At 44.3% G+C, this 26,031-nt stretch overlaps 2 protein-coding genes across 4 annotated transcripts in view; one reads left to right on the top strand and one right to left on the bottom strand.

Annotated features, from left to right (window-relative positions):
- LOC3289987 (oxysterol-binding protein-related protein 9) overlaps positions 1-25,747 on the top strand; it is a 52,252-nt gene extending 26,505 nt beyond the window's left edge. Inside the window, exons 2-15 of the mRNA XM_061652410.1 lie at positions 4,562-4,690; positions 4,880-5,212; positions 5,298-5,375; positions 5,477-5,527; positions 5,608-5,689; positions 5,760-5,861; positions 8,564-8,660; positions 21,819-22,456; positions 22,542-22,649; positions 22,724-22,898; positions 22,980-23,115; positions 23,202-23,419; positions 23,499-23,604; positions 23,668-25,747. Coding sequence (XP_061508394.1) covers positions 4,562-4,690; positions 4,880-5,212; positions 5,298-5,375; positions 5,477-5,527; positions 5,608-5,689; positions 5,760-5,861; positions 8,564-8,660; positions 21,819-22,456; positions 22,542-22,649; positions 22,724-22,898; positions 22,980-23,115; positions 23,202-23,419; positions 23,499-23,604; positions 23,668-23,754 — 2,340 coding nt within the window. The 3' untranslated portion in view covers positions 23,755-25,747. The remainder of the gene's footprint in view (positions 1-4,561; positions 4,691-4,879; positions 5,213-5,297; positions 5,376-5,476; positions 5,528-5,607; positions 5,690-5,759; positions 5,862-8,563; positions 8,661-21,818; positions 22,457-22,541; positions 22,650-22,723; positions 22,899-22,979; positions 23,116-23,201; positions 23,420-23,498; positions 23,605-23,667) is intronic.
- Positions 1,134-6,982, bottom strand: LOC4576309 (elongation of very long chain fatty acids protein AAEL008004). 3 transcript variants are annotated; one of them, XM_061652412.1, is made up of 7 exons: positions 6,884-6,982; positions 3,230-3,505; positions 3,023-3,119; positions 2,849-2,942; positions 2,506-2,749; positions 2,300-2,442; positions 1,134-2,204 (listed from the first exon to the last, which is right to left on the bottom strand). In XM_061652412.1, the coding sequence occupies exons 2-7, from the start codon at positions 3,264-3,266 to the stop codon at positions 2,028-2,030; spliced, it is 792 nt and encodes a 263-aa protein (XP_061508396.1). In that variant the 5' UTR covers positions 3,267-3,505; positions 6,884-6,982; the 3' UTR covers positions 1,134-2,027. The 3 variants fall into 3 exon arrangements, with proteins under 3 accessions (XP_061508396.1, XP_061508397.1, XP_061508398.1); XM_061652413.1 differs by having other exon boundaries at positions 6,842-6,933; XM_061652414.1 differs by having other exon boundaries at positions 6,905-6,921.
- Positions 25,748-26,031: the final 284 nt, after the last annotated feature.

The raw sequence follows: 26,031 nt of genomic DNA, 5'->3' as shown, positions 1-26,031 counted from the left end.
ATCCAACTTACTTCGCTTGTGCCCTGATAAATGTTCTGTTATTTCTTTCTCTCACTCTCTTTCTCCTATTTCATTTAACTATACTCTCTCTAACTCGTCTCTCTCTCGTGTTTTGTCCATCCGTGACCTTGGTATTATACTCGACAGTCGTCTTAACTTTAAACTGCAGCTTGATGAGGTTCTACTAAAAGCTAATCGAACTCTTGGGTTTATTTTACGTTTTACCTCTATTTTTAGAGATCAAAGCTTCTTAAGAAACCTTTATTGTGCTCTGGTAAGGCCTCTTCTTGAATATGCTAGCATCATCTGGAATCCTCCTACTATTGATGGCTGTTCGAGAATTGAAAGCATTCAGCGCCTTTTTACCAGGGTTGCTTTTCGTCGTTTGTTCGGTGCTGCCTCACTACCTCCCTATGAAACGCGATTGCAGTTACTCAATCTTCACTCTTTAAGCTTCCGCCGCCAAGTGTCTCAGGCATGTTTTATTGGTGGCTTATTACTTTCTGATACTGATGCTCCTGATTTACTCTCGTCCATCTCGTTGTATGTTCCCTCTCGTTCCCTTCGTCCTCGTGATCCTCTGTCAATTGAAACACGTCATACTCTCTATACTTTCAATGATCCTATTCTATCCTGTTTCAGGTTGTTTAACCACTTTTACTATCTCTTTGATTTCGACTCCTCTCTCAACTCTTTCCGTAACCGTATTTTTTCTTCTAATTCTCTTTAATTATTCTTCTAAGTTTCATTAAGTTTTGATAGTCTCTACGCTCTACCTTTGTTTATTTTCTTTAATTTTTTTGCTAGGTCTAGACTAGTTTAGTTAGGCTTAGTTTTTCATGAATTTATTTGTTAGGGTTTATTTAGTTTTAAGTCTGCCTTATTTAGCCTTGATGGCGGATATTGTATTAATAAATGAAATGAAATGAAATGAAATGAAAATATAAATCACATGTTGTGTTTTAAGATTCAAAATGTATTTTTAAAAAAAGTAAAATTGACTCTCCCATACCTCAGCCCTATCAAAAACATGTCGGTTTTTCATAATCATGTTCTCAAGCATAATTAAGATCGTTTTCTCTTCAGTATCCATACCTACTTTTAAAAGGATCGAACATTACAACACAGTGATGTAAAATTATACTTTAAACACGCGTGTTGTTCTTTATTTTTGATTAATTCTTCGTTGTTTATAATTTCATTGGAATTTTTTGTGTGAGCGTTGCTCTCGTAACTAGTTGCTGGACCATCTCTGCATTTTTTGAGGGGTGTATCTTGTTGTGTAAATTGCAAGTAGCAATTGAATCTCTGTGTTTAAATGTATAAATTTGCCATTCGCTGTAACGCTCTCTCTTACACACTCTCTCTCTCTCTCTATCTATATATCTATATGCACTTGGAAGCTAAATTTATGTCGCAGTGATAAAACGAAGGAGAAAAACCAAACGGTCTTTCCTTCCCCTCCCGTTTCGTATCTGTCTCGGTCCGCGGTCACGAGCCCAGGATTGTAACGAAATTTCCATGATAGTTTGCTATTGGTTGCTACATGTCTAACAGCAACAAAAAGGTTTAATCTACAAAACAAAAAGGAAATAACCCGTCTTCTGGTACGTAATTGTCAACAAACGTTTCACTTTTTTCTGCCTTTCCCCTTTTACTACTGCAGCAAATCCTATCCATAAATGAACCAACAAAATCAAACCTCTCCTACCAAAACGATACACAATTCCCTCGAATTCAATCACATTAGTTAAAGCTTTCCCATCGTCCTGTCTCTAAGGCATTGAAACGATATATTAGCCCTGGTATGTGTGTCTGAATTGGAGCTATGCTCCTGTCCCCCAACAAAAGCGAAGGTGCTACCGCTCGTTTTGCGGCCTGTCCCAATAACGCGCGACAACATAAAATCGATTTATTATTGCACTCTCCAAGGATTTCGGTGCCAATCAAGCAAGAAAAGAAAGCAGCTACCGTGGGCATGCAACCCAACCAAAACCAAACCGACCCATCCTCCCCCCCTCCCATGCTTATTGTTTCACTTTGTTGGCGGATTTCGATTTGCTGTAGGCTTTGTTGTAAAAATCGTAAAACAGATAGGTCAGGATCAGGATGTTCGGTATGTACATGGCCAGGAACGGGCGGGATACGTTGCAGCTCGGATTGAGCCCGAGCAGATTGTTCACCATCATCAGACAGAACTGAATCTGTGTGCGAGGGAGAATGAGAGTTAGAGAGGGTTAGATTAGTTTGATGCGCATGAAGAATTTGATGCTCCATCGATCTACACACCACTACCTACCAGTTGAATGCTGGTAATGTACTTTTTGTACTTTGCGACGAGAAACTTAAACAGCGGCACATCGTACGCGGACATGAAGTAGTACGAGTACATGATGATGTGCACGACACAGTTCGCCACGATCGAGAACGTCAGCATGCTTCCTGTCGACAGCAAATAGAGTTATAAAAATTATTGAAACAACCGTTTAGGGAAGTTAAACCCACCTCCAATGTATTTGGTGTAGATGTACGCTATCACGAACGTGCTGATGTGATGGTAGACGTGCAGCAGCGTGACCTGGTTCTGCTTCTTGCGCAGCACGAACAGCACCGTCTCGAGCAGCTCGAACAGCTTGATCATCAGCAGATACCAGGTCGTCTCAACCATCAGCACTGCCTTCGGGTCGTCCGAGTAGTCCGTCTCAACGCATCGGTAGAAAAAGTATGGCCTCCAGCCGGCCTTCACTAGCTGCAACGAAGAGAGAGGAAGAGATTGGGCCTTGATTGGTTTGGAAGGAAACGCTTACTAATGCCTGGGTGTAGGTGTCAAGTGGCATGTGGCACTTACATTTGTAATCAGAAACACACAGTACAGCACCTGGAACAGGTTGTAGAATCCCATGAACGTTTTCAGCTGGTAGGCTTCCCGGTTACGCATGTACCTTGTTTCCGTTTTCCGAGTACACAATATGATGGTACATTAGATGTTGGTTTTCAATGGAGTGATCATACTGGCAATTACCTTGGAACTATGACGTACACCAGCGCTAGGTAGCAGATAATGATGCCGACGATTGGAAACGGTGACCCCGCCAGAAACCAGTCTTTAGTTCGTTGATCTATCCACAACGATGCAAAAAAACATGCAGCGAAAAGGCATTAAAAAGTGTCCACCAGTTTTTTTTCTGTTTTAATTCAAGAGAGGGGAGATATATGCAACATCACTTACCGGCATTTTCGTAGATGTAATACTGGTACAGGTCCATCTTAAAATGTATGTCTGTGTGTGGCCCTGTACGCTAAGCACGAGCTAAAAACGGCTAATCACTCACAGCACAGCCCTCACAGGCACTCTCCGCTGGACAGGTCAACTCCGGCAACAGTCAGAACCCCGTGGTGACCATGTGCAACTTGCTACCTCCACAACATACACACTATGCACAACAACACACACACACACCGGTTGATTTGAAGGAGGTAGCTTTTGCCCCGTGGAGGTTTTTTGCTGCCCAAAAGAAGAAATAAACGAGAAAGAGCTATACTTGCTTTTAGCTTGCCATTAAGCTTGCTTTTTTTTGCACACCAAGAACCGGCCGACCAAACCGCCGGAGCCTCAGATACGAAGAAAAGTGCCGATCGTACTGAGGACGCGAGCCAACCATGCGACTGTTTATAAGCACTAGAGGTACGGGTGCTGTACGAAGCGACTACTCGTACAAGGCTCCCTGCCTCTGACAAGCCACTACGGTACGCGAAACGGAGGGGACACAGGCGTTTAGAACAAGCGCCACCACCTGCTTCTTGGCGTTGGCGACAGATAAACAAGCTTTTTTGGCAAGCAATCGGGTCGGGTTTGTGTGTACTTTCCTCCCGACCCAAGGGTTTTGAGTGTGAGCTTTTCAAGGACACGGTTTGGCGGTGTCGAGTTTGGGGAGTGTCAACTGGTAGGGCTTAAAAAAGGAAATTATTATTTAAAGTCGGCACTGTAACGTGCACTTGGTAATTACTACTCCAATTCAACACTTTATGGTCTGGTCTTCTCACTAGCCTATAAATATACTGCATTAGAAGCATGAATAGAAATTGCTTCATGAATATTTTCGCTTCATTCTTCATGATCCCCTGCGCCGTATGCTTGGAAATAGACCTGATTGATTGGACAGTTTCACGCCACTGGATGCGATGGTATAAACACGGTATTAGAGCGCACCAAACGACTCGTTGACGCGTGCTTTGCTTAATTATCCACGAAAATTTAATTACTCATTCATGTGTGCGTCACATTACGGAGTACAGCTGTGGTGGTTCGTTGTTCTCATTATCTACCGGCCTATTCTTTTTATGAGTGGACAGATTTAGACGGAGTTAGTATGGTGAACACTGGTGAAGGCTCTCCGAGCTAACAAACTGAAGATATTAATGTTTAATGAGCGCAAGTTATTCTTGGGAGTCATTATTTCTTGTCCGCACTAACTATACCGTACTTGCAGTGAACTTCCTATCACAATCAACTCCAAGTAACGCCAAGCTCTCCATTCTTTTTTGCCCTTTCTTCTTCCAGTCCAAAGAAAAGATGATGAAAGGCGTCCGGCGAGGCTGCGTCCGGCTAAAGGGTGCCATCATCGGCATCGACGACCAGGACGTCAACACATTCACGATCACCGTCGATCACAAGACGTTCCACTTTCAGGTAAGTAGTGTACAGGGGGGACAAAAAACGGCCGGCTCTCACGTGTGGCTAACGATTTTCCATTTTTCTGGTAATAATTCCCCACACACTCATACACCCAACCATCTGTACGTTGTACCTGTCCGTCACGTGTCCTGGTTTATCGCGTCGGAATGGCCCACACACACATAAACACCGAATCGATAATAGGCGCGCGATGCAGAGGAACGCGAAAAATGGGTTCGTCGCCTGGAGGACTCGATACTGCGGCACGCGAACCGGAGCAGAGCGCTGTGGGACCAGCAGTACAACTACGGCAGCGGTAGCACGAGCGCACAGAGCAGCGCGATGGGCTTCACAACCGGCGGCGTCGGTGGCGGTCCGGGCAGCGGAGTTGGTGCTGGCGGTGGCACGGGTAGTGTCGGTGGCGGTAGCAGTAGTACACCCGGTACCAGTATCCGGCGCTCCAACAATCTGGTCCTGTTCGACCGGAAGGTAACGGAGGCGGACGCGTTTCTGCAGCTAATGATTGACCAAACAACGGTAAGCGTGTTTTGTTCGTAAGCAAGTGTTAAAGATCCGGCTGACGTATGCGGTGTTTTGGTTTTCCTTTTTTCTCCTTCCCCAGAAACTGGAAGCGAGATTGGAAACGCTTGGTGACACGGAGGAAGCCACGCAACTGAAAACCATCAACGAGCACGTTAACGTAAGTCATCGCGTTTTTTTTTTGGGATGATCTTACGGACACTTCCAGCTATCATGGTATCATTATTAATCTCCATCTCCTCTCCACTTGGCACCATTTAGGCAATGCTGGATAACATCAAACACTCAATAGTGCTGTTACAGATCGCGAAGGTAAGTTACTTGCAAAGGACCAAAACCCCCTTATTTCTGGCACCAAGCACACTAACACGTACCAACTTTTTCCCCTTCAGAACACAGCGAACCCCATCAACGGCATCTACCAGGGTCCGATCTCGAGCAAGTCCGAAACGGAAACGGAACCCAGCGAGTCGGGTAAGTTGTGGTGCAACACTAAAGTCCCATCCACTCCCTTACTGTTTCCCATGCTTCGAACACCCGGCAGGTCTGGTCGTTGGCGTGATGTCCACCTCGCTACCCACGGACATTGAGGTTGCTGACGAATGCAGGGAAAGTTCGCGCCGTGCCAACATCGCTTCCATTAGCGGTACGTATCGTGTGTTGGCAGTTGGTTAACGACTGTTGTTTTGTTTTTTGTTTGGTGCCGTTTGCGCTAGCCGGGTGCACTATGACCAAGCATCAACCAGCGGTGGCCGAAAATTACAGCACACCACAGCACTCGACGCCTTCATGACAATGTTGCTGCTTACAAACATTGAGATGTTTGCACTGTGTGCGCGTGTTTGAGTGAGAGTAAGACGGAGAAAAAAGAGCGAGAAAAAGAACATCAAAAGTGATGCAAAGAGTGAGGAGCGTACTCGAATAGCAGATAGTCATTCGCCGCCGAGGAACTTGTTCTAGTTCATAGGTAATTGTTAGATTAATTATCCTGCGTTGAGTAATGAGAGGGTACACTGGAAGCCGGTCGGTCTGGAAGTTATAGTTCGAACAATTATCGGCAAAGGTAAAAAAGAGAACTCTAAGGGACATTAGGTAGACCAACCAACGAGGTGCTGTTACTAATCGATACACGACGACGGGTTCGAATCGATCGAACGGTGGACAGCGTTTTACACCTGTACTTGATCACACGCACCTCCGTGCGTACGTGTAGTCGGCTTTTGCCATTGCCGTCACACCGTTCGTCTTCGCCAATTCGTCTGCCACGCGGGTAATTAGGATGCGCTTATATTGTTGCGCAACTTTCGATACAACGACCCGCAAGCATGTTACCACCCTGTTCCGACACTGCTGCAGAGGACTTTTCGCGTTTTTGCGGGTGTTTGCAGCAGAAAAAAGCAACCTCTTTTCACTTATGCCAGCTGCCGACGATGACGGACAAATGGTGCCGCATTTAAATGGGAGGAAAATCGCTTGGGTTTTTTTTTTCTGCCAGCCACGAGCCAGCCAGCCGGTTTTATAAACACCCTCGCACTCACACATACACACGCCTCGTTGGCCAAAGTGTTTTTTGGGGCGAGGGATGTGATTTCATGATTTCAACCACTTCACCAACCAAACATTCACTCAACACGGCGTTGTTGTTCAATGTTGTTTCCAAAACCCTACCCGAGAGACACCAGAACCAACCCGGTTTCCCCCCGTTCTATCCGTTATCTCACACACACACACACACACACACACTGGAGCCGCCGCTATGCCATATGCGACCGGTGGCTGCGGGATCCGGGCCTAGGCATGTGTAATGCGGTACTAAACTGTCAGAAAAATGCCGCACGGTAACCGAGGCCTCTCCGGGCTCGAAGCCCGCGACGTCTGGGGGTCGCCATGTCCTCCGGCTGTTTGGAATCTCGTGTGCGCGCTCGTGCTCTTTCTGTCTCTCGCTCGCACTGCTCTATTCTCCCGTGTGCAGTGGGCCAAGGGCTCTCCGGTGTTGCGAAAAACCACGCTGCCTTGGCCTGCAAAGGGGGCAGGAGGGAGAGAAAGGTGCGTAAGTTCCACCAAAATCACGTGGATATCGATTTATTTGAGCAGAGCGTGGAAAACACTGCATAATATTGTACACGCGAGAGCGACAGTGAGTGAGTGAGAGAGGTCAACGCGGGTTCGCGGGAGAAAAAAATGTACGACCGATGAGAGACAGAATATGCGAGGAATCGCCGGCACAGGAAAGAGTGATTTTTTCCCTTTTCTTGGTAAGAAAGTCTCCGGCTCCCGGTGTGATTGAGAGAAAGAGAACGTTCCGAGAGATGGAACTGGGTCCTGCGAAGGCAGAAGCACCCCGCCCGGACACGACCGCGCGGGGGGAGCATTACAGCGACCGCCAATTAATGGTGCGCTGGGTAGTACTGTATCCTGTTCCGGCGCGTACGGACACCCCGGTCTCTCGTACCCACCAATTTCGAAGCCGTGAACGACGACCAGAAACGTATGTGCGTGTGTGTGTGTGTGTGGGGCTAACGAAATCAACAAAGCTAGTTTGGATCGGTGGTGAATCATTCCCGCACCCGGAGGAGTCACACTAACAAATGAAGACTTTGAGCAGCGGCAGGCCGAGTTAGTCTTAAGAACAGTTCTCATCCACCGACCGGTCGTGTGAGAGTGAAGCCCGCACGGACGAATGAGAGTACGCTGGATGCGGACATTGTTGTCTAGAAGAAGCAATCGCGGTGGCAACGGACGGGAATGAACCATCCCAGGAAGCAGAGAGATCCTCGTGCTCGTGCGTTACTGAAGCTGTGACGGCTGTGACTCGTCCCGGTGTGCTAGAGGCGCCTCGTTTGTGTAGTGTGTAGAAACAAAAAAAGAGGGTTTTTTACATTTAAGCTTTTTCGAATGCGTTAAAGAGAACCTATCAGCGATTGAAAGGAAGTTTAAGTATACACGCGTAAATTATTAGCCAAAACAAGAGTTTCTAGGGAAAGTGTGCGTCACTGTGTAGAACCGTACACCTTAGATTAGGTCCTCGCTTTCTCTCCAACTCTTTCTCTCGCTCTCTCTCGCCGCAACACTGTGTGTGTGTTTGATACACTGGCCAGGCCAGGTTTGCTGCAGCTTTGCCCCACAGGGACGACCCCGACCCGGGACGAGCCGCGTAAACGTTGGAGTGCACATGTGTACTGGTGTGCGGCTTTCTGGCGGCGCTGGTCATAGTGTTACTGCTGGTGTTCGCGCGCCATGCACTGACGGTGGCGAAGCGCAACCACCGGCGGCGTCGGCGGCGGCAGCAGTGCCGGCGGCACCCGAGCATCGTCATGATAACCGAACCGCTCCATACCTTCTCCACAGTGCCGGAAACGTCCTACTCGAGCTCGGAGGGCGAGGACGACTTCTTCGACGCGAACGATTCCCCGTTCACCTCTAGTCAATTAAACACACCGACCAGGTAAGTTGGCCACAGATACGTATTGTCAAATTCTACCGACACCGAACCGGTATCTTCAACTTTCGCTATCACGGTTCTGACATCCTGAACTACCTTTTAGGGGAGGGGTGGGACGACTTGTACGGCTGCTGGTTTGAGAGTCATTTTCGTGTCCTGTCAGTGTCCTTTGCCAGCATCACAAAACACGTGCTAGCTAGCTCTCTCACTCTCTCGCATACTTTTTCTCGTTTTCTCTGTTTGTCTTTACTCCCTATCGAATGGAAATTATACATTTGACAGTTTCAACTGACGAAGTTGACGCCACCACCACCACCACCACAACTAACTACCACCGCTGGCTGACTCTTGGTTAGCCAAAGTATACTGATTCTGTCAGCATTCTGGAGTGGGAAATCTCTCGAACAAAGTTTTTCGAAACTGCGGTACGAAGCTGTCAAAGGAGTTGTGTTTTGTATGTGGTTAAGCGTACAGCTTAACCTCAAACTGTTTGAATGAAGGCGGGAGAAAGACGATCGTTTCCAACTCATTTCCCGTCAGGGCAGGAGGAAATTTAATTATGAACCAGACAGTTCATTATTAACGCGTTATTTGATCCCGGTGTTAAGATAATTTGAAGCAGTCTGAACCCTGAGCGTTATAATATCCCCGGCAGCACAGAGTAATGAGATTAATGAATGCAATCGAAACCTGCATTGCGTTTAATAATTTAAATATTTATTATTTTTTTCGGTAAGTGTAACCGTATCTCTATTTTATTCAACTATATACCCGGGATCCACGTTCGAGTACATTTCCCTAATTGCGTACCGATTGTTGTCATCAATTAATAAACCATGTGGCCCCATTGATGGCGGGCCCCCACAATGCTGCTTGCTTTTCCTACCAATCCATTTTCGTCGATAATTTCATCTGCACCAAAACCGAGCCACGCGCGGTCGTCGTATCCACCAACATATTCGATTGAATAGAAACTACCACTCCTAATCGTCACCCTCAGAGGAAGCCCCCCCGCTGCTGGGTGCTATCGATTTGTGAAATTGGTAAACCCCATAACCAGTGCTGTGTGTGTGTGTGTGCTGTACCGAACTCACGCCTCTGAAGCCCATTATTCCGACATGCTTTGGTGGTGGCAGTGGTTGTTCGATTGTCCCATCGATTTATTAATTGACGATTGCAAAATGCATGCCGCCAATACTGCTCCACGCGACCCTGTCTTACCAGTGGTTGTACAGTGGCTTGCAAGGGGATGGAAAACTGGAACGCGTACCATCAATGGCGTTTATTTATTGCGCTTAGTTTATAGTAAGTGGATTGGGCGAATAGCAATTGGCGAATTGACACTTCTTTACAATCGTATGGTAAAATGGGAAATAAAATGGTAATTTATTAAATGTAACAATATAGCCTTTCATGCTAGAATTTACGCGTCAAATATTGACGATTTTTTATCGTCTCAGTTCCCTATAGAAGATTCTTAGCATGGTAATGAGGGGCAATATGGGCATGGTAATCAGTTGAATCAATGCTTTTATTGAATTTTTCCCTTAAGACAATAGTTCTTACGTTATTCTTTGTTTTTACGATTTATCTATCAATTAAAGTCAATTCATGACTTTTAAACAATCCATTATTGGCTCAAAAATATAAAATAAAAGTTCATGTGATGCAAATTTGCTATGCAAAATACAGGGTTTTCTAAGTAACTTCCTAATGTGCATTATTCATTATTCACCGCCTGAAAGATGTTTTTCAACAGCTGTTGCATATTGTATTGACATCATAATAAAAATTCAGTTGTTACACATGATTTTCAACACATCACAAAAAAACTGTCAAACTCAATTTAGTTTTAAACGTGTTGTAAATCATGTGGAAGATTTTAAATATTTTTGTGATTTAAATGGAACATTTAACAGCTGTTGAAAAACATTTTGCAAGCAATGAAAATATTGTTACATTTTGTTACATTTTCAAAATTTCAGTTCTTACTCATGATTTTTAACACAACTCAAAGAACTGTCATACTCAATCCAGCCCGAAAATCCAATGCTGAAAATCATGTGGAAGAACTGAAATTATTGCGATGGAAATAAACTATTTGACAGCTTTCGAGATTTCATCTTGCAAGCAATGAAAATATTGTTGACATTGGAAATACACTAGAAAACCTTTGATAAGGGGCAAAATGCGCATAAAGCAACAAAACATGAAACGTCAAAACATTGGGGAACTATAAAACAATTTGCATTGACCGAAGAACATGGAATTTGTACAGTAATGGCTATATTATTTTTTAAAAAGATGCATTAACTTTCTTAATTTATTTATTTACAGAGAAATATCAGATCATTTAAAAATATGCTTTTTAAAACTTTGACGTATTCTTGCAGCACGAATTAAAGCTTATGTACGAACTGGCAATACTAATAATCTTTTTGTCTCTTCAACCTTAATTCATATTTTTCTCGATTGTTGTTTAAAAAAATGTTCATAAAACTTACGTGGTTTTGATACTCATCAATAAATACATTTGGAGTCTAAGCTCTGTGGCTTAGCCTCATTTTCTCTTAGTGCTCATCTGCCCCGTGTTCCCCTACACAAACTTACTCACAGTATGATGAAGAATCGAATGTTATATTAAGCTTAATCTTATCTTGAATTAATTACGTACAATAAGAGTTAGTTACATTCAATTATTAATCAACAATTAACTGTGAAATGTTGGGAGCCATCTATAACTGCATAATTCTTATACTACAATCTTATTTTAATACTGATACAAGCATTTGCATACGTCGATAATGTTTCAATTTGTACATTATGTGTATCAGTATTCATTTTCGTTATTTTTTTTCTTGAAGAGGTTTGCGTGAATCCTTTGCGGACATGCGAACTCACTGGTGCGTGTACAGTATTTCAAAACATTCCACTAGCAGCAGCACGTGTAAAGGATTTCCGGCCTCACGCATGCATGAAGAGAGCGTGTCACATTGACAGCTCAGTATGGATTAAATTATTCATAAAATTCTCTTCTGAAAGCGATACGGGCAGGGCAAAAGAGTATGAAATGAAAGAGAGCGAGGAAAATCTTTGCTTTCCCCACAGTGATTTTTCTTCTTTTTTTTGTGTGCTTTATACTTTAGGTCGCAGCAAAAGCACATGGCCACCAGCACTAACCAACAGCACAGCAATCCGTTGTGTTTTGTTGATTTTTAATTATAGCATTTCAAGCCCTCGAAACCGGAAGACATTAAAGAGTTGCAATGATTCAAAATCTCAGATTCGCTCGTACGTTTGTATGTGTGTGTATCCAATGCACCACACTACTCAAATGCAGCACCCGATTGTTGTCGTTTTTTTTGGTTCGTTTTCGAAACAGTTTTCCGCAACAAATCATTCGCAACGCGGCAGAAGAAGTAGCATTGCATCTCGCACGAAAACTGCGGCAAAACGCGGCGTGCAGCAGCGTATCGCGTGACGTTAGCACAGTTCTAGGACCCTTTTCCTTACTCCCCTCCTGCCCACCACCCCCCACCCCACCCTTGGGCAGGAGGACGCGGTTGCACGCGGGAAAAAGTGAGAGAAAACGCCGAGTGCGAGCGGCGTGAGCGGGCACCAATAACGATAACGCACGGAAAATCTCTCTCTCTCTCTCGCGCCCGATTGCACCGATTCCGGTGCCGAGAAGTGCCGAAAAAGCAACCCGATTCTAACCCGATCGGGAGAACCCGCGGCGGTTGGGCTGGCCACACTGCCAGGCCCCAGCCGAGCACGACTGCCGTGTGTTTGCGGTACGGTCTGCCATCAGTGTGTCAGACGGATCGGCAGAAGCTTGGCCTCGTGCTTCGCTTGCTTCCACGTGCGCGCGGTGCGCTACAGTACAACAACGGTGTGCCAGTGTGGCGGGGTAGTCTGCCCGTCCCTCCCAAAACACACATTTACTCCAGCAGTGCAAGCGAAAGGACGGAAAGGACCTCACGGGCATACGGCAGCACGCACACAGAACGACCCAAAGACGGTGGTTGGGGACTAAAGTGTCTAGTCCTTTCGGGTTGGTGTGGTGTGCGTTGCGTGACAGTTGAAACGATTTGGCGTATTCGCGTGATTGCCTGTGTGTGCCTGTGCCTGTGTGTGTATAGTGTCCGGCGTTTAAAACAAACTAACGCTCTATACTTTCCTTGTTTTTCCCTACGAAATCCGACGTCTTCCAGTCCAAAGAGATTTGCCATCGAGACTGCTATTTTCGTATCTGTGTGTGTGTGTGTGTGTTTGGGTCGTTTCTTTGTGTGTTCTGAAGCAAGAATTTTAAATTAAAAGCACGAAAGCACGAACTCCTCGTCTGCCCAGTTTTTAACCTCCCAAACAACGAATGGAATTAGCAGAAGTCTTTGCCAAGTGTCACTCGCTCCAATTCCAATGTCTGCTACGATTGTGCCACACGGAGAGGGAAAATATATATGAGGCAACGCGCGCACCGCCTCCTACGGATTTGTGCCCGTCTAAAACAAACCAATTGTCTTCCCAGACCTTGACTGCCCCCTGGGGGAGGAGTGGTGGTTTGCTCCCTCAACTTCAATAAGGTTTCGCCCCAATCAAACCTGTGCGTTGGCCGTGTACGGTTCCAGTGGTAAACTAGAGTTTCAGTGAAATCATCTGCAAGATTCTTTATCGATTGGTGGACTTCCATCATCTCCACTTACAGCCACCATTAGGGAGTGCGTGTGTGTAGTGTTTGTGTCGACTTGGAATCCGATTCCAACAGGGACATCGTGTTCCGTCTGTTCCGCGGCCGTGTGTGTTTGCTTTGGAGAAAACGCTGCCTTGAGCGGGCGGGCGTGTTTCAAAGTTCATTAGAAAGTGCTTAAAAATTTAACACAACTCCAAACGGGGAACGACAAAACACAACCCCTTGAAGCAGTCAAGGTGTAAATATCAAGCGTTTCAATAGGAAAATCGGGAAGGAAAATCGACATCACTTTTTGGTTGGTCGACACAAATTGGCCAACCTCACCACATTCTGATGTGATTTGGTACAACAATACAACGAACCCTCCCTTAGTGAGTGGTGATGATAGTCGATTGGTCGATGATAATGATGATGGTGACGATGAATGATAAAGTTCCGGAAGCCGCCGTCAGAGAAGGAAAAGCGACAACAACAGAAGCGGAAAAAATCGAAACGAAGCGACCAAAATGTGATCTTGTGAAAATCTAAAGCAATATTAGAACGTAAGAAAAGCAAAGGCTCTGTGTGTGCGTGTGTGTGAGAAAGAGAGAGTGCGATAAAATGTGTGAGAGAAAGAGAGAGGGAAAGTGAAGAGCGTGTGGAGTGCAGAAACATTTTCCACCACCACCACGAATCGGTCCTACTCAAACTAAAGGCGCGTTGTGTTGTTGTGTTTTGCTGCCGCGGTTCGGCGAACAAAAACACTAACTAACACATCTGGTCAGAAAGAGAAAAGAAAAAAAAAACAAACGGGGAGAAAAATCAAGCGGCCACATCATGTTCAAATCATTAGCGGAACGGTTTTCCTTTCGGCGCACCAGCTCCGTGACGGCAGATAGGTAAAGATAGTTGCCAACCATGGCATGCTGAGTTGGGGGTTTTGCTTCATTTTCACTTTGCACAGAGGACGCTTCAGGTCGGGTTTTGCACAACTTGCTTAAAGAATAATTTATACAATTGGGGAACAACACCTCGTGGTGCGTTTTTCACCGTCGCCTGTGTGTGTGTTTGTATCTGCGGTGGAAATATTATTTATATACTCAGTGTCTCAGCTGCTCGTTTTGGGTTTTTTTTCTCACCCTCCTCAAAGTAGTGTTAGTAGCAGAGGAAAAGCCCTTTTTTCACCCTTTTTTGTATGTAAGGGATAGAGTTCTGTGTAGGGTAGAACTACTACTACTACCACTACTAATACTACTACGACCACCACCAACAGCAGCAGCAGCAGCAGCAGCAGCAGATGGATGATGACGACAGTGTGACGCCATAAACTAAAGGCTCTCCCGCCCCGTTTTCCCGTGCTTCCGAACCGTCCGTTTCCTTCCGCCGTTAGTGCTGGTAGCGATTTTCCATCCTCCTCCCCTTTCGGATGAAATTTTCCACCCCCAGTGAGAGAAGATCTATATGGGTGTGTGTGTGTGTCTGTGCTTGTGTAAAATGCACTGCTGTCAGCTGTAGTTTTACATACACACACACACATCTATATATTTATAGTTGTTCCTCTGCCCCTTTCGCTCTCGATGTGTGTCTGTGTGTCTGTTGTGTTGTTGCCGTCGCTGTACCTTTACGATTAAGATATTAAGAACGTGTTTTTCACCGAATACTGCACATACCACACAACCTTTATGTTTACTTTTCCCTTTTCGCTGCTACTTCTCCCCTCTTCCCCATCCACTTGAAATATCGCGCGGGGTATTATCGCGGTGGGTGGTGGCCAATTTTACGACAATCTTTCTTCATGCAGTCTCGTCGTGGTGTGTGGGGAGGTTGTTTGATTTTATTACTCACTGCCTCCCAGCTCCCGGTGGGAATTTTGTATATTTCGGTTGTGTTCACACCAATCCCCTTTTTTGGGTGACGCAGGGTGGAGGCAGACCCTCTCGCTGAGCTCATCTCGTTCGGTGGTCGGTGTACGGTTGAGTAAAAAAAGGGGTAATGAAACTACAATGTGCTAGCGAGATATGGGGAATATGGCACATGCAAATAAATGCACCATCGATGCGCTTGCATTGCAACATAAAGGTCGCCTTTCTTTTTTACCCTTTCTTTGGTTTCGTTTGCGTTTGCATTATTAAAATAGTAGGTGACTGTGGGGATGCATTACAATAAATAATGTAATGCTTGGAGCTCTCCCGCGAATTATTGGTAGGCGGGTAATCTGTGCAAAAGATGTCAATATTTAAGCTCGGAATATAACGACTTTTAGAGTCATTGGGTATGGTTCTGCAGATTGTATCATAATATTATTAAGTTGATATCATTATTTAGTCACGTTTGTCTATCTTGCGCTAGTAAGGTAATGTTCATTTGTTGAACTGAAGACTTATAGGACTCTTACCCTTAAAGGATGTGTTATTCATGGTCTCTTACGAAGTGGCAACTGCTACCCATTAGTAATAGTCATTAAAAATCAAATATTAGTAAAAGCCACTAAACCAGTGCTCTCCAACATTTTTAGGATCGTGGTCCACTTGGCTATGAAAATATATTTGACGCGGCCGATATCTATGCAGGGCATACATTTTGTAGACTTAGTGCAAAGTTTTTCATTAAAAATATGTTTAAATCTTAGTCAGGAAATAGGGGATAGGTAGGGTTTCTTTCGGTCTTGTAGAAGTTGCTGCGTGGGACCCTTAGAAAATGGAAAGTATTATATGTTGAATGATTCTGAGTGTTTTCAATACATAGGAAATAAGATTTATTTGATTATTAGATAACACAATCATAATTTTTAAATATGATTTAAAATTCCTAATATAAGTAAGAATGTACCTCAGGCTCTACAGGGTGGCGTTAAAAAAATAATACTTGCTGGTCACAACATTATTCGTTCGTACAAAACATTGATTACTCTTGAAGCACATTTGAAATGCTTGTGTTTATGGAGTTCCCATAGCGATCTTTCGACAAAGGCGTAAAGACCAACAAGAAGTACTATTTAGAACACTCAAAGCCTCCATCGAAGGTCACTTGAAACCATTACGCTAAGAGCTTTTGCTTCCAACAGGATTCAGCTCCAGTCCGGAAGGCTTCGATCGTTCAAGAGTGGTGCAAAGAGCATTTGCCATGTTTCATCAGTGCATCGAAAAGCTCTCTGCTACGTCTCCGGAGCTAAACTCTTTGGACCTAAGCATATGGTGATACATGCTAGGAAAGGCGAAATCAAACATTTGAATTTGCATGGATCCGAAAAGAGTGAGTCACTAGTCGACACAGAGAGTGAGTGAATTGAATCTAGAAAGACTGTGTAATTAAAAAAATTCAAATAAACTATTTGTGCTGATTTGAATCCATATTGTCACTTGCAGCATTCAACTCATTCGGGCGGTTCCGTGGTAAAGTCGTCAACTCGAACGACTCAATATCATGCCCGTCATATGGGTTCAAGTCTAGTATGGACCGTCCCCCCGTAGCAAGGATTTGACTATCCGGTTGCGTGGTAATATGATATAAGTCTCGAATTCTTGTATAGAGGTCGGTATGTCCCCGCGTAGGACGTTACGCCAAATAGAAGAACATCATTGTAGGTTCCAGCAAGTCTCTTGTTGCCCTATGTCTATGTAACTCACTCTGTTAACTGCTGCTGAAGACGTCAATCCCGATAGTGGCAAAGACGTTCTACAAAGTGATATTGAGTTTACACGGTACATAACAGCATCTGTGTCGTTAATGGCCCAGATCATGAACTGTTACCATTATATGTTTATTAATAGCAACCCCATCCAACAGGCACAGAGTAGGCACAAGCAGCAGGCAAAAAGAGGTTAATGAGCTCTTGTAACGATGTACCGACAAAAAAATGGCCAAAAATTACTACTGGAAGTGGTGATGCGTCTTCTCCCCGTGGTAGATACATTACTATCATCATCACACTGTAACGTCATTTAGTCAATGATGACGCCCGGAAAGTGATTAATGTGTTAGCAGTTCTGCGAAGATATCTAAGTGTATTACATTATTGAGCAAAAGGGCATACAATATTGAAGATTCGTTTAAATAAATGATAGCTAAATGGTTACGTTAGCTCCTGAATAGAGCTTCGCTCTTAGCAATTACTCTCTATGGATAGTCTTGCCTCGTAAACACGCACCAATCTAAACACAGATAGTTCGTTTCTACTATTTTGCAAGAAAAAAAAGGATCATCATATTACTCCAAGTATATGATCGATCCAACTTTTATGTCCCTCTTTCAATAACACATAAACTAAACCTCACCGCCCCATTGACCATGGATGCGCAAAAACATGCCATCTAATAGGTAGATCGATATAAACAAAATAACATATTGTTAAGCAGCGGGGAAAAAAACGACCAACCATTAAAGAAGCCGGTGGGGTCTTTCTGTATGCGAGTGTATATCACGTACGGGTTAACGACACACGCAGCATGTTACCGGCAGTCGGGCCCACTCTCTGCAGACGTTACGTTACGGGCTCCCAGGTTTACGTTACGACCTGACGGCGACCACTTATCCTTAACTCTACGGACTGCAGTTTATACTCATTGCTCGGAATCTAGCATTTGGTGTGTGTGTGTTTGTCTGTGTTCACCATGCAAAGACATGCCGTTATTCCACCCCCGTCGGGAAAGCCTCCCCAAAACTTTCACCATATCTGCCTTACACTACTAATCACGTCCCATCTTTCTCTCTTGCTCTTTTCGTGGCACCCAAAAGAAACGGTAGTGGTTATCGATTTGCTTTACTTTCCACGATTCAGGTACATTACACCATCTCACTTTAACATCAGGCTTACACTGCTGCGTACAGAATAGGCACGTCACATTGCCATTTGCCTGTTCGGTGTTTGCAAAAACCGTACACGTACAGCGTACCCGGTTGTGCCACCTTTCGGATTTGCGTCCCCGTTTTTCCTTCTTGCTGCTGCGTCCCCGAGGGGTTTGTTTGTTCTTGTTGCACTCTCTCTCAAGAGGAACTGCTTCCGTGTTCTTGTGCAGAGTTTGACGGTTTGTTAGAACGGTCATTTTTCTTTTCCCAACTTTTCCTTCCCAGCCGCAGCTGCTGTTGCGTGAGCTTTTTTGTGATTTCGCTTTGCTTTCTCCATTTTTTGTTGGTTCTACGCTTAGTAAACGTTACCTAACTTATGCTTGCTAAACCCGGCACGGTACGACGGTGTGTCCTTCTGTCCGTCGTCCCAAAATCCTTCTCCAGTGGGACGGGCGCAAATGCGGGCCAGGAGCAGGAAGGGGGTGGAAAGGCAAAACAAAACAAAAAATCACCCCCCAGGAATTCCTATTTGTTTTGCGCATTATGTATTTTCTCCCCATTCATCGCCGCGGACGGTTCAGCACACCGCCAGCAGATTGCAGATTGAAATTTATTTTATTTCCCTTTTGCTTGCTCACGTGGGTCGTGCGCGCCCACGTTTGCTGTCCGCAGTGGAGCTGTGCTTGCTGCGCCTGGACGATGGATGGCGGCGTACTGGGCGAATATTTATGTTGCCGATCCCGTGGTCAATTATCGGGTGTGTTGTGTGTGTGTGTGCAGGGGGGGGGGGGGCACACGAGTGGCCCAATACAAATGCAATACAAGCGGATTATAATTTATCGCAAAAGGATGATTGGCAATTCATACGCGCCATCTAGAGAGAGGTCTGCTCGGTACGAAATAATGAATTAAATGGGCCCATTCGCTTAACGTTTAAGGTTGTGTTGTGTTTTCAAGTGAGCTTTCAACGTTCGTGCTGAGCGATGATGCTTGAGTGCATTAAAAAAAAAAGTCCTATGAATAATTCAGACCTTGAAACATAATAACGTCTGTGGATTGACAAGGACATAAAATTTAAAAACAAATTGGACTGTGATTTCCAATGAGAAAGATTTAAAATTGTACTAAAAAAAAGTATTAACGCTGCATTAATTGAACTAAAATTCTATACCCTTACAGGGTTTCCCACGATTTATTGGTAGATTCCCATAAATTTTTGGTTGGTTCCCATATTTTGTTGGTGCGTTTAACGATTTTTTGGTCGTTTCCTAGAATTTTTTGGTTCAATTGTATTGAAATCCATTCGGACGATACTATTAATTTATGGGAACGAACCAAAAATCTATGGGATACGATGAATAAATAGTGAGACGATCCCAAAACATTACCTGACCTGGGAACTGACCAATAAATTGTGGGAAAACCCTGTAATTGCTACGTTTCATTTCTAGACTACTCTGTACTGTTGTTGGGAAATCGGAACTAAATTCTTCTCGGAACGAAATAAAACGTGTAGATTAATCGATGTACTTCCATAGAAGCAGATTTGGCCCTTATACTTGCTATGGAAGGGAGGGATGGTGCGGTTGTGGGAGCCATCGTGTCTTTCGAATAAATCACCAGGCCACTCCATCGGGGTACTTGCCTACACATTAATACATATTATTTGGTAATCTAATCAATGAACAGCATAATCTAACGCTGTTTTGTTCAAGCACAAGTAGGTACAAAAAAACCTACTTCTCAAATTTATTCGAACCTTCTGTTGAATTGTCTGTTGTTTGGAACGAAACATAATTATTAGTTGTTGGAACGAAATTCGCAACGAAATCTTTAGTGATTTCTGTGATTACTTTCGAGATTTAGCGTTGAACGGTTCCAGGATCGATTAGTTCCGTTATCGGAACAGGTATAAGTACATCCCTGTATAATTGGGAAAAGTTCCAGGACTAGCATGGGTTCAGCTTCTGGTATGGACTCGATATCAGTTCCAGTATCTGGTGTGGATTCGGGATCAGTTTCGGGGATTGGTCAATCCGCTTCAGTTCCTGGACCGGTATGGTTTTAGTATCAATTCCAGGACCGGCATTGGTTCAGTATTTGTTCCAGGACCGGTAATTCCGCGTCAGTTACTGGATCGGTATGAATTCAGTATTAGTTCCAGAGCCGGTTTGGGTTCAGTATCAGTTCAGGGACCGGTATGGGTTTAGTACTAGCTTCTGGAACAGTATAGGTTCAGGATCACTTCAGTATCAGTACTAAGACTGGTGTGGGGTCAATTTCAGTTTCAGGAAAAATATGGGTCCAGTATTTGGTGTGGATTTGGTATCAGTTCCAGGACTGGTAGTTGCTTCAGTTCCAGGAATGGTATTGGTTCCAGCGCTGGTTTGGGTTTAGTATTAGTTTCAGATCCTCTATAGGTTCAGTATTAGTTCTAGTACCGGTATGGGCTCAGTACTAACTTCCGGGCCAGTGTAGGTTCAGGATCTCTTCCATGATCGGTATGAGCTCAGTATCATTTTCAGATCCGGTATATGAGTTCAATGTCAGAATCAGGACCACTATGGATTCAAAATTAGTCCAAATTCAGATCCAGCCATGGATTTTGTATGAATTCCACAACCGTATGCGTTTTGTATCAGTTCCAGGACCGTATGCGTTTTGTATCAATTCCAGGACCAGTAAGGGTTCATTATGAGTTTCAGGACCGATATGGGTTCAGAATCATTTTCAGGACCGATAAGAGTTCAATGTCTACTCCAGGACCGTTATGAGTTCAAAATCAGTTCCAAATCCCTATGGATTTGGTTTGGGTCCCAAGACATTTATGGGCTCGGTATCAGTATCATGACTGGTATGGTATTTAGTATGGATCCGGTATCAGTTCCAAGACTGAAGGTTCCGATTCAGTTCTAGGACCGTTATGGATTCAAAATTAGTTCCAGATCCGGTCATAGATTTGGTATGAGGTATTTGGTCCAGGAACGTATGAGTTTAGTATCAACTTCAGAATCGGTGTTGCCAAAGCAGTTGTGACAGCCGAACTAGACCACCACGATCAGCCAGGTTTAAGCCGCTCCCGAATATTGAGCGAATGAGAGCGAGTGGCACTGCAAGAAGAAGTGGCCAGTTGCGATCAATAATCGGGAGAAAGAGCACGGGATTTTTTTAACGCGCGTGTGCGCTAGAGTAAAATAAATACTTTTGCCGGATTAAGGCAAGGAGCGAGATTAACGCGAGTCTTTTATTTATTACTAGTGCGTTGTTAAAGAAACCGTCAATATTAGGTAGCAAATTTCTACAATCGGTATGAGTTCAATATCAGTTCCCGCATGGGTGTAGCCGGCCTGAATTCAGGATCAGTGCCAGGACTGTTAGAGGTTTAACATCAGTTTTAGTACCAATGAGGGTTCAGGATTAGTTTTTCTGAATGTGTCCTTTAAATTGAATGGACTCATGGGTATTGCGTTAAGCAGCTCTTTAACCAGTCCAAATAAACCAGCAAACATCAAAGTATATTTAATTTCTTGTTTAAATAAAATCTCACATTGTCTGACATGTGTAATTTTTGTCATAAATTCTTATGAAGATAAAATTAATGTCCCTTTTAGTATTAAATTAAAAGCTTATTTCATTAAAATATTATTCCTCTAACACTAATCTATGTTCCACGCTCCTCTCGCTCTGTCTCTCTCTCCCCCTTCCAGCAACACACGCACGCTTTCCGAGCACACGGGCCGCCTGTCGGGAGAGGAACAGTATGCATCGGCCGAGGACAGCACAAGCAACTCGCTCAAGAAGCAGGACACCATATCGGCGGGCCAGAGTGGGCTTGTGGCCCCCCTATTGGTCGGTACCGGTGGCGATGGTGTTCCGACACGCCCCACACTGCACGAGACCGGCCTGCCCGCCGCCGTATCCGGGACCGGTGTGCCGCGCCGTTCGTACGACTCGAAAGCCCTACCGATCCGAACCGATGGCAGCCTCGACTACGATGCCTTATACGAAGACGAGTCGGACAACGATCTGTCGATGGAGTCGCACGGTTCGGTCGTGACCCATCTGCTGTCGCAGGTGAAGATCGGCATGGACCTGACGAAGGTCGTGCTGCCGACGTTCATCCTCGAGCGGCGGTCGCTGCTGGAGATGTACGCCGACTACTTCGCCCATCCGGATCTGTTCCTGCGGATAGCGGACCTGAAGGAGCCGCGCGAACGCATGATCCAGGTGGTGCGGTGGTACCTGAGCGCGTACCATGCGGGGCGCAAAAGTTCCGTCGCGAAAAAGCCGTACAATCCGATCCTGGGCGAAATTTTCCAGTGCCACTGGGACATTCCGGAGCTGCGTAAGTGCTAGACCGTGCGGGCGAATGGAAAAGTGGAAGAAGAGGATAGTTATTTGATTTTGTTGTTTTTTTTTCTTCGTTTTAGCAACCGGTGACGAAGCGACAAACGTGGAGGTTAAGGATGGACCGGTACCATGGTGCCGCAGGGACCAACTAACCTTTATTGCCGAGCAGGTCTCGCATCATCCTCCAAGTACGCAGCAATTTCCTGCCTAAAAGTTACAACATCTTCCTTGACTGTATGCCATTTGCTTGCTTCCGTTACAGTATCAGCGTTCTATGCTGAGCATTACAACAAGAAGATCAGCTTTTCGGCGCACGTGTGGACAAAGTCCAAATTTCTCGGCCTGTCGATCGGTGTGCACAACATTGGCCAGGGCACGGTAACGCTGTGTGATCTCAACGAGGAGTATATCGTCACCTTTCCTAATGGTTATGGACGGTAAGCATGCGAACACGAACATCTCGTGGGGCACTTTTTTCAGTTGCAACACAATCATTGACGAGAGCGTTTACGTTTCAGATCGATCCTAACGATACCGTGGATTGAGCTCGGCGGTACGGTTACCATCACCTGTCCCCAGACGGGCTACCGGGCCGACATCGACTTCATTACGAAACCGTTCTACGGTGGCAAGAAGAATCGAATACAGGGCGAGGTAAGAGGCGAGAGGTCATAGTTTGCCCAATTACTAAATCTAACTTCTCTGTCTTTACACACACACACACACACACACACACACAGATCTACGGACCGAACGACAAGAAATCGTTCATCAGCATCAGCGGCGAATGGAGCGGCCTAATGGAGTACAAATACAACGATGGCAGCAAACCCTCCAAGTTTGAAACGTTCGTCGACGTGAACAGCATACCGATCTTCAAGAAGAAGGTGCGCCCGGTTGCCGAACAGGACGAGAACGAATCGCGCAAAGTGTGGCGCGAAGTGACGGCCGGTCTAAAGTGAGTTACAACGGCATAAATTGGATTTGTTGCTTATAAACGCAACCTTTTCAACCGATTTTCTTTTCTCTCTCCCTAGAGCGAACGACATCGAAAAGGCAACGAATGCAAAGTTCCAGGTAGAGCAAAAGCAACGCGAAGAAGCCAAAGAGCGGAAGGAAACGTTCGGTGAATGGGACACGAAGGTAAGTGGCGTAATTGAATGTGTGAAACGTGCACATATTAATCTTGGATTATCGTTTTTACAGTACTTCAAGGGTATCGGTGAATCGTGGATCTATACCACGCCGCTGCTGCATAGGTTAACGCTGGAGAAACGGGATAGCAAAAGATAGCAATCGAATGAACATAACACCACCAGCACCACCACCAACGATGGTAGCACTAGCACGTAAGCAGAAACTTCAGATATAAAGATATATATCTACATCTATATATATATATATATATACTATACAATATACATATTATACACAACATCTAAAACACAAGCAAATGTTCAAACAGTGCAGAATAGAGCGAAAAGGCAAGCAGGCGGTCGATGCGACATTTTTAGGTGGTAAGCAACATGCGTAACAATTCTCTTTCATTTACTAATCGCTGCCAGTAAAGTATGGTTTTTTGGTAATATAATGCAGAGATATAAAGCATGCCGCATTTATAGGTGAGCTCTACAGATTGTTTGATAGGTGAAACTGAATCCTTATCCAGTCGGACCGGCCACCTCTAGCTCACAAAAGCATACCCCAAATAAGCGCTATGCCGTGTAATAGTGGCGGAAGACATTGGTCAGTTTCGTAGAGTATTTAAAATGGGATCCCCCATCCCGTGATTGCTTTCCTCTGCCTTTACCCTATAATAATCTCCTCAATTTCACTCACTTATCCTCTGTTGATGCTCTATTTCGTCAATAGAGGCCTCTTCTTTTCCGTTAACGTATAGAATGAATGTTTGAATCTTCATTAGTGTTGTAGGCTATTTACTGTGTTTTGTGTTTATTGTTTATTTGTTGTTTCTCATCACTGTAAAACCACTTTCCCGCTACAATCGCACCATGATGTAGTAGTATGCTCGCGTTAAACAAACCGCGAAGGGAAGGCGTTTTTTCCAAGCACGCAAGCAACCAGTTCAAAACAGTGCGGCATGAACAAAAGAGTATATAAATACAAAGAACCCAAACATAGTGATGTTGAAATTCTCAGTTTTAGTGTAATGTTGTTATAGCAAGGTGGGTGGTTAGAAAAAAAAACTGTAAAAGAAAAACAAAACAATGTGATATGCACAAAAAACATAACATAGCGAGAATCTTTCAATACAAATAAAAACAATTACTACTTGCATGAGAACGAGAAGGATGCAAATGAAGTGGAATGAACAGAACCGGTACTCCTCAAACAAGAAGGGAATACGAGGAGCAGAAAACATGCGAAAACATGTTCATGATAGCAAACACTCCTCCCCACAACTGCTCACAAACAAACAAAAAACATTATTCTGTCCGGATCTAGAGACGAGGGAGGCAGGTTAGAAGGCAATGGCAAGTATAAAGCAAATGCAAAGTAATCGAATAAAAGTTATCACTCCTAACTAACGAACGGTAACGTTATAAAAGATGAAAAAAAACAAATAGTAAAAACTAAAACGTTGCGAAAATTTTCTAAGATCTGATTGGAAAAAGAAATAAACAGTAATTGCGTCAGTAATTTATTAGTATAACACGATACAAAAGCAAGGAGGAGAAATCGTGCATGTTAACAATGAACAATATTTTCTACTGTTGTTAAGCGACGGTGCAGCGAAGAAGAGAGAGAAAGAAAACAAAACAGGAAAAAGGAAGGTTTTTCGCATAAACAAAAAATACAGAAGAGAATGTACAACAGCAGCTAATTCGATTTTTTAACTCTCGTCCTGCAAAGATGATACAACATGCACACAAAACATAAAAGTCACCTAAACAACACACAGACGCGCGCACGGGTAAGCAAAGCAAAACGCAAACATCGTTCACTGTTAAAGTCGTGCGTAGAAAAAAAGATGTAAAGTTCTATTATACACACAGTAACTAATACTATAGAAACACACGAGCCTATACTTATATGTTGGTGCACCCTAGGTAGCCGACCCGGGTCGGTTCGAATGGGTGCGAATAATAATTAATAATAATGAGGATGATAATACGAAGCAAAAAGTAAAAGCAACAAAACAAACATATAACACACATTACTATATGAAACATGAATCTTAACAGTGAAACAACACAACTACAAAAGCGCTTGTTATCGACGAAGACGAATTACGAATTACAATAAGCAAAAAAAAACAAACAAACCAGAAGAAGAAACAAAAGAAGCTGCAACGCAAAACAGGTCCATCGCGCATTACTAGCATACCAATTAGTCGGAGGAGAAAAGATAAAGGGAAAAGTAAAGTAAAACCTTAAACCTAAAAGTACAGAATTCTAACGAGTTAAAGCTAATTAAAACAAAAGCAAACATTATAAAGCATAACTTACTGCAGCAGCAACTAGACACACCAAGCAAGCATCTCTTCCGGGTTAGGTTAGGGTGTATAGTGCGACCCCTTCGTCACTTGGCACCAGTGGCGTCGCCCCC

Source organism: Anopheles gambiae, chromosome 2 (genome assembly GCF_943734735.2).
Source record: "Anopheles gambiae chromosome 2, idAnoGambNW_F1_1, whole genome shotgun sequence".
Lineage (NCBI taxonomy): Eukaryota > Metazoa > Arthropoda > Insecta > Diptera > Culicidae > Anopheles > Anopheles gambiae.
This window is presented reverse-complemented; position numbering and strand designations above follow the sequence as displayed.

Bases quoted from the DNA above. Each gene is read 5' to 3' on its own strand.
- LOC4576309 (XM_061652412.1), bottom strand. From the start codon at position 3,266: ATGGACCTGTACCAGTATTACATCTACGAAAATGCCG. The intron at 3,120-3,229 runs GTAAGTGATGTT...CGTTGTGGATAG, and splicing joins TTACATCTACGAAAATGCCG to ATCAACGAACTAAAGACTGG. The intron at 2,943-3,022 runs GTAATTGCCAGT...AACGGAAACAAG, and splicing joins GTGTACGTCATAGTTCCAAG to GTACATGCGTAACCGGGAAG.